Below are 18159 nucleotides of genomic sequence, written 5' to 3'. Positions count from 1 at the left end.
AAAAGGTGCAAAAGCTATTATTGGGACAGGAACCTTTCAAAATGTACTAATGTACAATCTAGGTACAAATATCTACCTGAAAGGTACAATGCAGCCCGTATGAATAAATATGGTGTACCTTTTGAAAAGATACTGCCCCACTGACAGCTTTTGTTCCCTTTTTTGTGAGTGTATGTTAGCACATCCAGACTTACCACACAGTGTTCAATTCCTCTCCTGACCGCAGGTGTGAAATCTCTCCAATCCATTACATCTACCTGCAGCCAAAGTTGAATACACCTAAAGTCTCCTGACTGGTTTTATCTCAACAAGAATGTTTCCATCAATGGCCTATAACTTAGTAAGTGAGAGGATATGCACATTTTATTATCATTAAATTATATGCTGGTCTATAATTTTGTCATCATGATATCTGGGACATTATTTTTTGTTATTATTATCTGATGTCTTGGAAGTTAGTTTATTTATTATTATTTTTTTTTCAGATACTAGTTTAGATTTTAAATCAAGTTTGTGGTGGTGGTGCAGGAGGAAAATTATAAAAACAAATAATCTGAAATACATATAAAAAAGCTGGACATACCAACACTAAATATTTACCTCAGTATACTTTAAAATAAATAGGACAGTGTTGTATTATTACCCACCAATAAATAAATAAATAAATTCCTGGGAATCACACCCATTACCTTACTGTTACTAGACAATCTTCAGGAAAATATAGGAACATGGCAGAAGAACATTACTAATTCATTTTTTTTCTGTTAGTTTAATTCAACTGTTTAGCATACTGCATACTATCATTTTTGAGAATGTGCAGATTTTATTTGTATTTTGTGGGTTGATGGTGGTGGCATAATACAGTACATCACAGTGCAGGTAATTTATAATCCTTTTTTTTTTTTTTTTTTTTTTTTTTGTATAATTGCAAAATGACCTGGGTCCACTAAGTGTGATTAACTAACTGTGTGGTGGTTGTTTTTTTTAATGTGATGTTCACTGAGCTGTAGGATATTTGATCAAGCGTATGCAATTTATAAATTAAATGAACTCTCAGGTGACAGCTGTCTCGCTCAGAGACCAATACAGACAAATCACCAACATCCAGACAAAACAAGAAAGGAGACAAAATTGACTTTTTTTCAGTGTGCTCTCAAAGTACTCTATAATATTATATCCAGTCATTTTAGTTAGAATAAAAATAATAGTTCATCCAAAAATGTAATTCTGTTGTAATTTACTCACCATTAGAACATTATAGCACTTTTTTGAAGACCGCTTTCACAATAGAGATTTTAACCAGAGTACTCTCTAACCTGGGTGTAAAAAAACATCCAAATGAAGATACTCTAAATGTTCTAACAAAGCATGACTGAATAATTTAGTCAAAATCAATAAAAAAATAAAATACTGTATTTCATGTTTTCTGTTCATTTAATTAATTCTAAACACTCTCTCATGGTTAAAAATGTGACATTATTCATCTTAAATAGTACTGCTTGAAACTATGCAAAATGATTGACCTACATAACATTGCAGAAGAGATTAGAATATGCATTTATCTTTGTCCAGAGGTAATAATGTGCATCATCAGTTCAGGCTTTCTGCTTTATAGCAACATCAAGGGCATTCATTGGTTTAGTGTTTTATGTGTTGCAGTGGAGATGTCTGAGTTGCTATGGAAACATAGCCCCAGACACTTTATTTGTTTGATTTGTGTGTGTGTGTTATAGGGAGATTCACTGACATCAAATTTCTATTGAAAGTTCACTGCCATTAATTCCTATCAGTGTTGTGCTTGTGACATTTTAAACAATTATGTCTCTAAATGATGCCAGTGCTATTAGGGTTATTAAATACATATCTTTCTGTTCATATTAGGCCAGAGTTTGCACAGGCTTTTTTGGGTCCTGTCAAACAGCAATCCAACGATGGATTGTAATGCTACAGCATCACGTTAAAAAGGAATGATATTAAAATTAAATATCATTGATTGAACAGAAAAACTGTGATTATTCAATCCCCCACCCCCCTTTTTGTCCAAGTTGGGAATCCTTGTTAAACATTCTATGTCTCTATGACTTTATGACTTCTTTGCACAAGCAGCCATATCACCCTGGAGCCCAAGACTGGTTTCCCACTGAAGCTAAGAAGGGCTGAGCCTGGTCAGTACCTTGATGGGAGACCTCCTGGGAAAACTAGGTTGCTGCTGGAAGTGGTGCTAGTGAGTGTGGTGATGTAGATCCTAGCACCCCAGTGTAGTGATGGGGACACTATACTGTCAACAAGCATCGTCCTTAGGAGGAGACGTTAAACCGAGGTCCTGACTCTCTGTGGTCCTTGAAAATCCCAGAATGTCTTTTGAAAAGAGTAGTGGTGTGACCTCGGCATCCTGGCTAAAATCACCCATTGGCCTCCTATCATCATGGCTTCCGATCAATCCCCATATCTGCTACTGTCTCCTCTCCACCGATAAGCTGGTGTGTGGTGGGCTTTCTGGCGCTATATGGCTGCCGTCGCATCATCCAGGTGGATGCTGTACAATGGTGGTGGATGAGGAGATACCCCCTGACAATGTAAAGCACTTTGAGTGCCTAGAAAAGTAAGGAAAAGTAAGTAAGGAAAATAAAGGGGATGGGGGTGGGGTGGGGTCACGTACTGTAGACCAACACAAACAGAACAGGTACTGTATATCTAGGACCAGTATATCATAGAGATTTAAAGGGAGACAACCACCTAGAACTACCCAAGCAACCACATAAAGCCGTGTTAAATAAGAACCTTAGCAACCTGGCAGCAAAACTTTACAGCCACCTACAATACCTCGGCATTGTGGCGATGACTAATGTATGGGCAAAACACAACAGAACTAGGTTATTTTTGGAAGAAACTGTGAGTTGAGTTTAATGCATTATGGTAAATTTATGTAAGTGGTTCTTAAGTATTCTGCCTGTTGTGCATAAAGTGGTTATGTTCCCCACAGCAGGACTGAGTAGCTCTTTTGCTCCACCGCACTCCCCCTGGCCATATGGTTTACGAGAGATTAAAGGAGTTTGTTGTCTGTCCAGACCAAAAGATTATGTCCTCTAGTTTGGATGCAGCAAGGGGAAAATTGAAATAAAATCCTCTATCAGTGCAGGAACGTAATGTTTGCTTAGTGGAGAGACATGGTGCATGATCGGTGGGGTCTTTGTAATTGGTGGTTTGCATTAGAAACTTCATCTGGGATTTCTGAAGCTTAGAGCAAATCTTTACTCAAATATCAAGATTTAAGTCTTCTAAATAGATAATTTAACTGCCAAAGAATGAGGAAGTAAAGATGGTCACAAACGGATAAAGGTTCTTGTAAATATTTTTAAGAAGAATGTCTTTTGAAGCCATATGGTCGCTTGATGTAGGGACCAGAATGAAAATTTTATGTAGAGTATTTTGATAGCAACGACAGTCTGATAATGTCTCTTTACACCATACTGAAAATGTGGTTCGTGGTTAGCTAAAGTGGATGGACCTTCAAATTGGCTCTTTGTTGAATGAGCTCCATGTTCAAATATTTCATTGAATGGGAAATATTTTTACCAAAACAGTTCGTTCATTGTGTAGAGAAGGTCTGTTGTTGAGCTCCTTAAATGTCAGCTCAAAGGAGAACAAGGACATTTGCCTCTGTGTTAAACATGTCATGCATTCACAAATGCACACAAGTTCCAACCATTTCTTTTAAACACACACCAAGAAATGGCAACTCAAAGGACAATGAATGTCAAATGAATTGTGTCATTGATCACAACGGTTAAATCAATACATTAATCAATACACACATACTGGTTTTGAAATTTTTATTAAAATTGTAAACATGACACTAGCAAGCACATATGTAAGTGCAATGTTATTTATTTTACCAAAGTTGTATAAACAAGTAATACTGAATAGTTTACAGTAATTTGAGCAAATAACCTTGAATGTTCTTTACCCCCCACCCACACCTCTGACATCATGAATACTGAAACCAACATGTTTGTTTAATGCTCATTGGATAGAGGCACTTCTGTTAACATGATCCTTGGTGGCCATTGGAGCACTGGGCACTGAGAAGGAGACCCTGCAATCTCCCACCTTACCTCCCTGTTTTGGCCATGTCATTCTCCCTGTTCCCAAATCCCAAACATGCCACCACTGAAATGCATAGCTTGGCTTGTGGGTGTAAAAATAGCCAGGGCTCAAATTAGCAATGAAGGAGAAGCATTAGCACCCAGCAGTTAACTGCGGAAAATCTCCACTGGTTATGGAAGGCACTAGTTGTCTAAGTGATAGATTAACTGGTAGGACAGTGTGGTGCTTCTCTGTTGTGCTCTGAAATGGGAACCCAAAGGAATAGACTTATTTGATGGTTTCAGGATTTCTTTTTCCATCATTTATATCCACCATGGGCAATGCAGCAATGCGCAAGGCACATACTGTAGAAAATCCTCCACAAGATGATATGCTTACAAACATTGAATCAGGTCAAAGTGAAAGCATGGACTCCCTGGTAAGATTTAATATTTTTTTAGACATATTTGCTTAGGTACCTGTCTCATATGCAGTTTAAGTGAGATAGATTTTTTCAAAATGTTTCTATTCTATTATTGAGCAGACATGAAGTTGTTTGATAAATCTGGATCTTCAGAAGTGCAGAATTAGCACCTTGATGTTCATAATAGATTTTGCTACAAAGCGGAATGTGACATTTCAGATTCTTCTTGACCAGTAGCAAAACTTCAGCAGCTTATAAATGTGTGTTCCTGTAGCTCAAGTGGTAGAGTACTGCGTTAGCAAGTGCAAGGTTGGGGGTTCAAATCCCAGGGAACACGTTAGAGGAGAAAATTGTTAGCCTGAATGCAATGTAAGTCGCTTTGGATAAAAGCATCTGCTAAATGCATACATTTAAATTAATGTATATGGTGTCCCCTATTGGTTTATTTTGCTGTATGTGTTTTCAATATGCAGTTATGTTTGCCATATTCAGATTCTTTAGGCCTTACTATTGAAACGTGAGCAGAAATAATTTCTGAATACATTGAGGCTCATTCATAAAACACTAGCAGAATGAATTTGTGTAAATAGTTTGTAAAACTCAAATTTTTTGATTCATTCAAGTGTTCATAATTTCAAGATGTTAGTAAACTACAGCTGCTCCCAACCATGCCTAAATGGTATTTAAAATATGTGAAAATTTATCTGAGAGTTATTTTAGGCAATGTGATTAATTTGTATTTTGATAACACTATGTATTATATTAATATTTCACGAGTGTGTAGTTATTAAGCTATTGACATTCAACTTATTTGGCTTGCTTTGTGGATTGGGTCAAGGAAGCAGCATTATAAACCTCTGGGGCTTTGAAGATAAGTATGGATGGCAAGATTTTTAATTTTGTTAAAAGAGAGATACAGAATTTCATATAATAATAATAATAATAATAATATTAATGATAATAATAACAATAATTAGTTAAGCAATTAGTCAAATGTTAAAATACATCTCATTGACAAAATTATTGACTACTTTGTTTTGGCTCTGATGTCAGTTTTTGAATAAAGTCATCAACACTGTTTTCACCTGCAGTAGCATAGTCTGCTTAGCAGGCTACATGGGTTTTTGTTCTTTGTGCTGTAAGGTTTTAAAAAGGCTGTTTCCATGGCAGCTATAATCCTGGCATGACCTTTTATATGAATGTGAGTGGGATCAAAACTGTGATGTCAAGTTAAAGTAGATAAGTATGCTAGGTATTTTGTGGAGTCAAATACAGCTATTGGTTAGCTGAGGCCACAGATGTTGGCTAAATCTCTGTTGCACAGACTGCGTTTTGTGCAATATTTCAAAAGCAATTAGTGATAGTTACAGAGATTGAATTTATAAACAGCTATAGTTGGATCTGCTGTATCTACTTAATTTATGAAGAATTGAGGGGGGTGGGGGGTTGAGATTGAGCCAGACACAGATATAAGCAGTAGGTGAATTAAATGCTTGTTTTAATCTTGTGGGTGAGTAGTCTGCACAGACTGTACACCCACAGAATTCCAGCAGAAAGCTTCACATGATGCACTTTTATTCATCCCAATGCAAAAAATTTAGTTTTTTTTTTCTTTTTTGTCTAGCCACATCTTAGGTCCATACTTCTTCAATTTTTCTACACAGGAATTGTAGCAGTAATATGTAAATATGGCAGCTGTGCAGCATTTTGTTCCCTACTCTGGTAACTAGGATTATACACTTAACCAAGACATTTTCTTTCATAGATTCACTTGAAGCTACATCAAGTCAAGCCCTTGTATAATAAAAAAACAAAAAAAAATCATATTTATTTATATATTAAAATATTTATTTAAAAAAAAGTGTGCTTAGTTAACCCACACACATCATACAATGTCCTTTGTTTGTAGCAGCAACAACCCTGTTGTCCCTTGTTGTGGTCACCAAAACAAGCAAACAGCTGATAAGATTAAGACTACTGGCTTATACGGTCAGTGTAAATTCATAACTCAGAGGACAAATTTCCAGCCAGGGATGTACATTGGCCCAAACTTGGGAAAGTATATATACTCAATTTTGGATCTCCCAAGAAAGCTCCTCCAGGAGAGACAACAGAGACAGTGCTACACTCTAAAAAAAAATTGTTTCAACCCAACTTAGACTTACCCGATCTTTGGTTATTCAAAAATGTAAACCAACAGTTGGTTTAGTCCACATTAAAGTGCTCAATGTGGACATAAAGTCCTCAATGTAATTTCTATTATGCTGTGTTGGAACAGTGTGTAATATGAAAAGCACTGTATGAATAAACTTGACATCATAACAGAAAATGGTGTGCAAACCCTGTATGAATATCATGAAACAATGCATGATAAGCACTCAGTACAAGGAGAGAGAAACATGTTTATTGTTGTTTTTCTATATCTTTATTAGTGTTCATTTGGGTCATCTGGCCTTGAATGACAGCTGTTTTTGTTTTATTTTTGTAAATCGGTGTGTGTGCTATTGTGCATTTATAGTATTGAATTTTTGTGCGTCTTGACCTGCGAACTGTGACATTAGTTTCCTGCATCAAGCTGAGCATGACTAATAAAGTACTTTGGCTGCAGTATTCAAAACTGCTGTTGTACACAACTCTACCCTCTTGACTTCCTGTGTCCTTGAGCACTGCAGAAAAACTATCAAATCAGTTCTGCAAGTCTGTCTAAGCCAGGTTGTTTTTTCTTCTCTAACCCTTAAGCCAGTGGCTGAAAAAAAGTAAAATAGCACAGTTGCAATTATCCATACTAAATGTTATTTTTTATGTGTGCAATCATCAGACCTTTACCTATTAACACTGAATATTACAGCTGTTGTCATGTCAAGTAGATTTATGTATACCTTTATACAAGGTGAAACAGGAGGTGCCAGTGCAGATCAGATGGAGGGAGGAACCAGGGAGGAAACAGGAAGGACTTGGAGCAGGAGGAGTCCAGCTGGACCCAGGACACAGCCATGATGGTGTCCCACTGTGGTGCTAACAGAGGGAGGAGCCATGGCAGTGGGGCAGGTGGTGGAGGAGCCCCAGGGTGGAGATGGAGAGCCGATGAGCCAGGGTGTAGGGGAGGATCTGGGGGGCCAAGGCGGAGCAGAGGTTGCCACCGACTGATGCGGACGATTGGATTTGAAAGGCCATGCTGGAGCTGGAGCTACAGAGGACTGAAGAGAAGCCGAAGGGATGAAGGAGCTGGAGGGATTTAGGGATGAGGCACAGGATGGTCGATGCTAGACCAAGGTGGAGCCAGAGGGACGAGGGAGCCTGGTGGAGCTAGTGGACTGCCGGGCCATGGCGGAAAGGAGGGAGCTAGGAGCCTTGGTCGAGCATACGTGTCCACTGGTCAAGGTGGAGTCCTGGTCTTAGAGGCTGGAGGCAGAGTCAAGGGAAACTCCAGCCCCATCGACGCTGGAGAATGGCAGTCCCGTGGAGCCAACACCGTGCTGATGGTGCTGACGTGCTGACGACAGCGGTAGAGGAGGCAGGAGAGGGTGGGTGCACATTTGTGGTCCTCCAGCCTTAACTTGAGACCAGGACCTAGTCTAGAAGGTCCCCCCCTCACCCTCAGCCATGGTGCAGTGGGCGGAGATCCTCTCCGTGCTCTGTCTGTCCATTACATTCTCCCTCGTGGCGTGCTCCATTGCAGGCTCTCGCATCTTGACTGACATCACTCCGGCTCCACGGTGATCCTCAGCTCTATTCATCTGTGTGGCAATGGCTCGTCGGTTGCAGGTGTCTCAGGGAGATGATGGGCTGGGCACTGGGTTGGCAGTGCAACTGGCGACATTCTTCTGGGAACAGGCGGGGAATGGAGATCCATTTCTCGTCAGTGTCCTCTCCACAAAGGTGACAAAATTTGCTTTAGGACAATCTTTGGACGACATCGCTCTGCACAAGATGTTTAAACTGGCTTTGTAGAATGCACAGCTGGTTAGAGCAGCGAGGACCAGGAACAGTCTGGCAGTCTGGTCTAAATGCTAGCGATAATTAACAAACACAGGTGTATTGAATGACTAATTAAACTAAACGAGGACAGGAAAATGAACAAATAAAGCCGACTTCAGACTGCACGATTTTCAAAGTAGTCGGGTCACTGTTCTTTTCACACTGCATGACTATATTGGCCAGCATTCAGTCACTGCTGTGTTCACACTGCATGACTTTACAATAGGAAGAATTGCTGACAACTCTGTCTGGCATGCAAACTACTTTTCACAACCCAACACACGCAAGATGTGACAAGAAAAACAATGCGATATCACGCGTGCAAGACCGGAGTTCTCATGTGAAACTGTGATTATTATTAAAAATGGTAGCCCGCAAGAAGCTTGCAGTAAGAATTGCCTGTGCACTGATTTGTAGCGAAAACAAGAAAAAGAAAAGAAGATTATGGAGGACGAAATGGTTGGGGAAAAAGGATTGTGTGTTCTTATATCATGCTTGCTGATATTGTGGTCTATAACTACTCACCAAACTCCCAGCTGCTCTGTATCTTGCTCTCTCATGGCTGTCGGTCATCGACTATGTAGCTTTCAGTCAGAACACTTTTCACACGATTTAGCATGCCAAATATCTCATGGGCATGGGCGACTTGTCAGCGATTCTCTCAGATTGCATCTTTGCTCATTCACATTGTGTGATTGTCACGCGCGTGGATGAGCACTGATTTGCCTGTGATTTCAGGCATTTGTCGGCGAATTTCTCAAAACCTGTCGGCGAGCCAAAAACTGGGATAAAACCGTGCAGTCTGAATGCGGCTTAAGAGAACCCAGGAACAGAAACAGTTCTCTTACACTAAGTACAGATATGTTTTTGTAAACTCTGGGTTGGATATTTTCAGTTGACATTAAAGCAGATGCTCATTTGTTTCTTTTTATGTGTTGTATGAATGTTTGTTCTGAAATTGCATGGCTTGCAGTGCATCTAAAACAATTTATATTCTTCAATCCTGTACATATATATAACGTTTAATTATGTATGTTGGTACATTGTTTTTTTTTTGTCCAATGTCAAGTCACCTTTATTTATATAGCGCTTTAAACAAAATACATTGCGTCAAAGCAACTGAACAACATTCATTAGGAAAACAGTGTGTCAATAATGCAAAATGATAGTTAAAGGCAGTTCATTATTGAATTCAGTGATGTCATCTCTGTTCAGTTAAATAGTTTACTAACATAGTGCATTTATTTGCAATCAAGTCAACGATATCGCTGTAGATGAAGTGACCCCAACTAAGCAAGCCAGAGGCAACAGCGGCAAAGAAACGAAACTCCATCGGTGACAGAATGGAGGAAAAAAACCTTGGGAGAAACCAGGCTCAGTTGGGGGGCCAGTTCTCCTCTGAACAGACAAAACCAGTAGTTCAATTCCAGGCTGCAGCAAAGTCAGATTGTGCAGAAGAATCATCTGTTTCCTGTGGTCTTGTCCTGGTGCTCCTCTGAGACAAGGTCTTTACAGGGGATCTGTATCTGGGGCTCTAGTTGTCCTGGTCTTTCAGGGCAGTAGAGGTCCTTTCTAGGTGCTGATCCACCATCTGGTCTGGATACGTACTGGATCCGGGTGACTGCAGTGACCCTCTGATCTGGATACAGACTGGATCTGGTGGCTATGGTGACCTCGGAATAAGAGAGAAACAGACAAATATTAGCGTAGATGCCATTCTTCTAATGATGTAGCAAGTACATAGGGTGTTATGGGAAGTGTTCCCGGTTCCGGTTCACCTAATTAATGCAGCCTAAAAATCCTTTAACGGATTTGGATATTAAAAGCATATTAGTATATTATGTGTAAACCAGGTTAAAGAGATGGGTCTTTAATCTAGATTTAAACTGCAAGAGTGTGTCTGCGTCCCAAACAATGTTAGGTAGGTTATTCCAGAGTTTAGGCACCAAATAGGAAAAGGATCTGCCGCCCGCAGTTGATTTTGATATTCTAGGTATTATCAAACTGCCTGAGTTTTGAGAACGTAGCGGACGTAGAGGATTATAATGTAAAATGAGCTCATTTAAATACTGAGGTGCTAAACCATTCAGTGCTTTATTAGTAATATGCAATATTTTTAAATCTATACGATGTTTGATAGGGAGCCAGTGCAGTGTTGACAGGACCGGGCTAATATGGTCATACTTCCTGGTTCTAGTAAGAACTCTTGCTGCTGCATTTTGGACTAGCTGTAGTTTGTTTATTAAGCGTGCAGAACAACCACCCAATAAAGCATTAAAATATCTTATCTTGAGGTTATAAATGCATGGATTAACATTTCTGCATTTGACATTGAGAGCATAGGCCGTAATTTAGATATATTTTTGAGATGGAAAAATGCAGTTTTACAAATGCTAGAAACATGGCTTTCTAAGGAAAGATTGCGATTAAATAGCACACCTAGGTTCCTAACTGATGACGAAGAATTGACAGAGCAACCATCAAGTCTTAGACAGTGTTCTAGGTTATTACAAGCAGAGTTTTTAGGTCCTATAATGAACACCTCTGTTTTTTCAGACTTTAGCAGTAAGAAATTACTCGTCATCCAGTTTTTTATATCAACTATGCATTCCATTAGTTTTTCAAATTGGTGTGTTTCACCGGGCCGTGAAGAAATATAGAGCTGAGTATCATCAGCATAACAGTGAAAGCTTACACCATGTTTCCTGATGAGATCTCCCAAGGGTAACATATGAAGCGTGAAGAGTAGCGGCCCTAGTACTGAGCCTTGAGGTACTCCATACTGCACTTGTGATCGATATGATACATCTTCATTCACTGCTACGAACTGATGGCGGTCATATAAGTACGATTTAAACCATGCTAATGCACTTCCATTAATGCCGTTAAAGTGTTCAAGTCTATGCACAAGAATGTTGTGGTCAATTGTGTCAAACGCAGCACTAAGATCCAATAAAACTAATAGAGAGATACACCCACGATCAGATGATAAGAGCAGATAATTTGTAACTCTAAGGAGAGCAGTCTCAGTACTATGATACGGTCTAAATCCTGACTGGAAATCCTCACATATACCATTTTTCTCTAAGAAGGAATATAATTCTGAGGATACCACCTTTTCTAGTATCTTGGACAGAAAAGGGAGATTCGAGATTGGTCTATAACTAACTAGTTATTTGGGGTCAAGTTGTGGTTTTTTGATGAGAGGCTTAATAACAGCCAGTTTGAAGGTTTTGGGGACATATCCTAATGACAATGTCTCCATTCTTATGGCAGTACACACTTCACTAGAAAATATCTTTCTGAGGCAGTGACTCAAAAGGGTTATTTCTGGATCAAATATATATCCTTCACCAGGTTTTGTAAATTATAGATTTGTACTAATGATCAGTGTTGGGTATAGTTACTTTGAAAAGTAGTTAGTTAGGTTACAACGTTACCATCAATTAAAAGTAATCAGTTATGATACAGCGTTACCTATTCATAAAAGTAACGCGTTAGAGTACTCATGCGTTACCAAAAATTAAAAGCCGTTTGCAGCGGCTCACACACGACAGACACAGCCCCCGGCCCCTTTAAATGCACCTAGAAGTCGTGACTCCCGACAATGAAAACGTCAGTCATCCGACTATATAAACACTGCAGAATAACAATAACAGGAAAGACAGTCAGCAATAGGCTATTCCACATGGCATTTTATTTATTTATTATCAAAGAACATATTATTAATCAAAATTTGCACCTACCCAGCCCGGGTAGCCTAGGCTACTGTATATTATGAGCACCACAAGAAAACTCCTGATTTTTCTTTAACTTTAAATAATGCAGTTATCAAAGTACAATTATGCTTACTTGTAAACACAACCTTAAACAGGCTTGCAGATTTAAATCCATTTAGAAATGATGAACAATCAGCCAGCCAATGATCTAACAGAAATTAACAGCTGCCTGTCAAACAAAAATGATAACAAACCGAATTAAATCCTTCACCGCCCACACAGGCAAATGACAAATCGCTTAATAGCCGAACTAATTATTATTAAAGTGTCACTCACAGTCACAAGCCTAAATTCGCTTTAACACAGTCCTCTTACATTTACTCTTCAAAGTAGTGATTAGAACGTAGCGTTAAATTTGAGGTAGAATTTTTGGCGGTCGACAGAAGCTTTTCACCAACGCAGAGTGTGCATTTTACCGTTATGTTCTTTTCTTTTTCGTTGACAAATTGAAAATAATGTGCGTACTTCCATAAACCAAACGCTGTCCTCTCTGCCATCTTGCCGGGAGTTCGAAAAAAAAAAAACACACACACACACACACACACACACACCCACACACAGGGTCAGGCGCAGGGCACAGACGCATCACAGCCATTGACTTTACGATCACAGATCTTCGGCTCCGCTGATACATCCGCAGGTGGCACAGTAGAGCTAGGCATACTGTCTGACAAAAAGCAGGCTGCAGTCGGGATTTTCCTTTCCTTAAAATAACGGATTACTTTTTTTAAAAAATAACGAAGTTACTGATTACTAACGCACGAAACTAACGCGTTAAGTTACACATTTCAGGAAAAAAGTAATTAGAGTACTCTAACGCGTTACTTTGTAACGCGTTACCCACAACACTGCTAATGATAACAATTAGAAACATGCTAATAGGCAGATACCTGCAAGTTAATTAGCCTTGTTTGTTTTGATGGTTTTAGAGATGTTTTTCATTAGAGATCGTCAAAACAGGTGGCCCAACCTAGCTCTTTATTTAACTCAACCAGCAATAGTTTCTTAATTCACTAGTGTCACTATATAAGGCTGGTTACCTAGTTTCACTAGTTATGCCATAGTATGGCCATATTGGTACACTAGCTGGATCATGCTAATCTAATCTGGCCTTCTTTGTGTGTGTGTGTGTGTGTTCAGGAAATGCATCTTAAAATGTGGGAAATTATTTTAAATTAATTATCCGTCTTGACAGACGAGTTTGTGTTGTGTGGTTTCAGAGAAGGGCATAACTGCCAGTCTCCTTGGTTACTGGGCTGGGATGACAATGTTTCTAGCTTTACTTGTCATGGGATAATGAATTATTCATAAATCCTTCACACAGTGTATGGATTAAAGCAGAGAAGCACTCGCTGAATGAATGTTTTATGCTCAAATACCCAACTAGTGATCCACTGACTTAAAAATGTCATATTATTTTAACAAGTTTTTAAAATTTTATTGTTTAGCACTTATAATTGATGATTAAAATGATTCAAAATATACAAACCTTTTTTAAATTATAGGCATTAGTTTAAATGTCTAATACTATTTCACATTGTACCATTATATGACATGTATCAAATTAATTACACAATATGCAGTATTTACTTGATTGTCTAATGTATGAATTCTACAAGGTCATTTTGTCATTAAATTAAACATTTTGATTTATATTTTGAATTAAGGTGTTACTAAGGTAGCTACATTTCTCATAAAGCACAATCTCCCTGAGCACAGACCTAACTCTCCAGAGTGTTATCCTAAGATGCCTCCTATATATAGAGATCACAAACAGGCACAAACACACTGTACTGTAGGAACCAGACAGACTGACGCCTGCTGTAGCCCCTGGAGAAGTGACACTTTACAAACACAAACAGGTTGCATCACACTCAGAACAGGACACTGCAGAGGAAAGAAGTATAAAATGAGCACATTCAGAAAAAAGAAAAAAAAATGGTTTCTTCACTTATGTTTTTATTATTTAATTATTTATTTTGGGTTATAGGAAAGTGGATACTTTTGAGTATATAGAAAGTAGGGGTGTGTATAAAGTCGATTTTGGTCGAATTTCAGGTTTTCACAATTTGTTCATTAAGCCCTCGTCTACCAATCCCAGTGTCCCAAATAGCAAATAAACATGTAAAATTATGTTTTTTTTTGTATATTTTCTGAGATGAGTTGCCTACCTTTTTTCTGCTCGCTTCTCACGCTGCCGATGACTGACATAAAAATTGCACACATAAAGGCAATGCTAGGTGATTTTCCTCAGAACTGACTTTTGAAACATATTTTGTCCAATTCCAATAAATCATTTTTCATTTTGAAGGTTTTTAAATTGAGAATGTGAAAATCATTTTGACAGTTTGCTCATTGTGACTCATTTTGCCAGCACAGGTCACACACACACACACACACACACACACACACACACACACACACACACACACACACACACACACACACACACACACACACACACACACACACACACACGCACGCACACACACACACACATATATAATTGTTTTTAATTAAATGCACAATGCATGTACTGTTTTTGCTCATAAACTCACTCACTGAATTAATTAAAGTGTGTTAATGTTTAGAAAGTTACTACAGACTAATAATTCAGAGATAAGATATATTAAAATGCTGACAATATTTGACAAACAGCTGAAAACTCATCTCTTTTGTGAGCACTTAACTGTATACTGCTAGATATTTTTTTTTTATATAAAAAATGTTTTCACTTTCTTATATCCCTTATCCCTTATCCCTGTTCTAGATTGTACTATCCTGTAAAATATTTGAAACCTTTAAGGACATATTTCTAAGCACTTAGATGAATCACTTGTATTCTGAATTTGTATGTTGTTTTAGAATAAAGCAACTGGTAAATTAATAAAAGTAAATAAAGATGTTAACCTGTACATATAATGTGATTTTCCTATTTTTCTTTTTCTTATCTTTTTTCTAGTCGGACAGCAATACCAGTTTCCTTCGAGCAGCAAGAGCAGGAAATCTTGACAAGGTTCTGGAATATTTGAAGGGTGGAGTAGACATCAGCACTTGTAATCAGGTAGGAGTCTCTTTAAAATCTTTGTATATGTGTATAGGTTTCATACTGGAATTTCTAACAAAATGGAACATGTTCAGCTCCTGAATGGTTTTGTTGGAGGTTTTGAGGGGTGCTTTAGAATTCTGGTAAAACTGGCAACTTGTAAGTGTACTTCAGAATGAAGGATTTAAGTAAAAGTGATGGACACTCCCATGATTCTTTACGCAAGATGCATTGTGTGGCAACGGCGCCTCTTCAATTGGTTCTGCAAGATGATGCAGAAGTGTGTTCTAAGGAACAGTTTTTTTGGTCCCCTACACCCTTCATCGCTTCAAAGCTCAAGCACTTCAAAGGGATTAGGGCATATGCATGGGTTAGCTCTTCACAGTGGAAAAAACCATAAGTCAATCATTCAACATATTCAAATACAAAGAGCTAATTAATTCAAGAAAAAAAGCAACTGGTTGTCTTAATGAATGGATCACTGAATCATTGACTCACTCAATTTGTTCTAAAACGTGGATTCATTCAGTAACAAAACAGTTTTTGCTGTGTTGCTAGAAAAATTACACATTACACATTTTATTGACAAAATTGAGCAAAAGCATAATACTGACAAGACTGTGTCTAAAACACAATATTAATTTGTATAGTGAACCATTTTCTAAAATCAATATAAAATATGCAGTCGTGCAGGTATTCTGTGGAAAAACAATATTCTTGCTTGTGTGATATCACTAAACTATATCTTGTGATATACTGTAAAATACGGGACAAACAGGCATTCTTAATAGGCTACATGGAGTTAGTCATCATTATGTTGTCAATTGCATGGAATGTAAGAAACTGAGGCAGACTTCGTTAAATGCATTAATAGCAACATCAAATGCAATTTTTAGCAACAACATATGACCTTTTTAAATAGTTGTATTATTATAACTTTTTTCTTTCAGGCTTTAAGAGGAAAATCATTGGGGCTGGATTGGTGCTCATATTCAGCCTATTTAACACATACATGTTTTCCTGGGATTAGGGCAGATGGAATAAATAAATGATTTATTAATAACAAATGGAAACAAATAGGCTAATAATAGATAATTTTGATTATACCCCTAATGTATGCATATTTTGGCATGCACTTTGTAATTGAATCTAAATTCTTAACATAATAAAGTTACGCAATATAATCAAAATATCAGCAGGATTGCAAGTGTGATATTACTTTTATACAGCACAGCAGTTCAATAAGCAATAACCTAATTATACTAATTGTCAATTTTATAGACACAACATTATTCAGTACGTTTTGACTCTTTTTATTCTATTTTCCAGACAGAAAAGTTTTTTCTACCTGCAACATGCTGCATTCCATTCTCAAGGGCTCATCCCCTAATTTTCAAATTATCAATGAGAGTGCAGTTCCAAAAAAGTGCCAATGGAAGGGGAAAGTTTTGTGGGGTGATCTATGTGCCAAAAAAAAAAAAAAAAAAAAAAAAAAGTACCACAGAAACAGCCATATCTTTTTCATAATGACCAATTCAATCTACAAAGAGCAGCACAAATTAGCATAAGAAGGCAAAAAAGCATAATACAATTGGAAACATTTCTCTGTTCTCTACAGTGCCTTTTGGTAGTAATAATCTCAACCACGTGAAGCACATAATGGGTTAAGTTGATTTTTTTGGGGGGCGGGGGGCACAAATGTGGGTAAATTACCGCAAACCTTTGTAAATCATGTTGCATGATTCATGGAAGTTAAGAGTCCATCAGTTGTACCCATCAAAGGGCCCTTTGAAGTTGTCAGTTTTAATAAATTAAGTTTGGAAAGACACTTCAATATAGGAATCAGGATTATCCTCACACCAAAGTGTATTTTAGAGGCAGATTTATCCCATGTGGAACAAGGTAAGAGTGGTGTTTCGTTCATGAATGAATCAGCTGGTTTGTTTCAATGATTGGTTTAAGACATTGCCATCTACTGGTGGGTTGCAACATTTCATATATTTATATTCTATATTCTGTTTCTTTTATTTATTTGCTGAGTTTATTATTTTAAGAGACCAAATTTTGACACTTTTTCATGCCACTGATTTCTTGGTGCTTCATCATGCACTCAGAGAATTTGTTGCTATTTTAGGAGCTCTATTATCAAGTGCCTACCTCGTGCAAAGGATGTTAGCTTATTAACAGCTCTGCTATGGCAACAGTGTGTGCCTAGTGTGGTAAACAGCAGGCACATGACCATTCCGTCTCCAGTATCGAATGTTCTTTGGCTTTTTCCCCTTTGACAAGCATGCTGTTTATTTGGGGTAGCATAGTAGATGTGCATGGTGTTGTTGCTGATCTTAGGTTGTCTAGAGAATTGTCTGTCAGGTTGACCTTGACCCCACCAAAGTAGTTAACCTGATCAACTATTGTATGTAGACCAGCTTGAACAAGAAATAAACAATGACAAACCATGTTAAAAAAAAAAAAATTGTGTGACATATTCCATTGAACATTTAAAGAGTATATTTTATATTTTATAGTTTTTGTTTTTTTATCCCGTTCATTTTAATGGGTCTATGTGCAAGAATTTGTATATAATAAATGATAATAACTTTTTTGTTGCCAATGTGTGAACATCTTTAAATTAGCAAATTAGTTGCTGGCTGCAACTCACTGAACGGCTACCGGTGTCACTCAAAACAAGGGGTTCTGAATTCTACATGAAGTCCCTTTAAATAAAATGAAAACAGACGGTTCTGTTTAATCTAGCATGTTCACATTTAAATGTACAATAACAGCCCATACTTGGGCTTGTAACAAGCAGTAATTTCACAGGGTTGCATAAGACAAGTTGTAATTGA

At 37.8% G+C, this 18159-nt stretch overlaps 1 protein-coding gene and 1 long non-coding RNA gene across 4 annotated transcripts in view; one reads left to right on the top strand and one right to left on the bottom strand.

The window, feature by feature from the left end:
- ank2b (ankyrin 2b, neuronal) overlaps window positions 1-18159 on the top strand; it is a 182588-nt gene that overhangs the window by 73685 nt on the left and 90744 nt on the right. The window contains exons 1-2 of one of the 3 annotated variants that reach the window (XM_052560180.1): window positions 4352-4525; window positions 15230-15331. In XM_052560180.1, coding sequence (XP_052416140.1) covers window positions 4382-4525; window positions 15230-15331 — 246 coding nt within the window. In that variant the 5' untranslated portion in view covers window positions 4352-4381. Of the gene's footprint in view, window positions 1-4351; window positions 4526-15229; window positions 15332-18159 lie in introns of those variants that run through there. The other 2 variants (XM_052560181.1, XM_052560179.1) reach the window with 2 other exon arrangements.
- LOC127961213 (uncharacterized) lies at window positions 6913-8474 on the bottom strand. Its single transcript, XR_008154398.1, has 2 exons — window positions 7390-8474; window positions 6913-7256 (listed from the first exon to the last, which is right to left on the bottom strand). It is a non-coding gene; the product is annotated as an uncharacterized LOC127961213 (long non-coding RNA).

The sequence above is a fragment of the Carassius gibelio genome, chromosome B7 (assembly GCF_023724105.1).
Source record: "Carassius gibelio isolate Cgi1373 ecotype wild population from Czech Republic chromosome B7, carGib1.2-hapl.c, whole genome shotgun sequence".
NCBI lineage: Eukaryota > Metazoa > Chordata > Actinopteri > Cypriniformes > Cyprinidae > Carassius > Carassius gibelio.
This window is presented reverse-complemented; position numbering and strand designations above follow the sequence as displayed.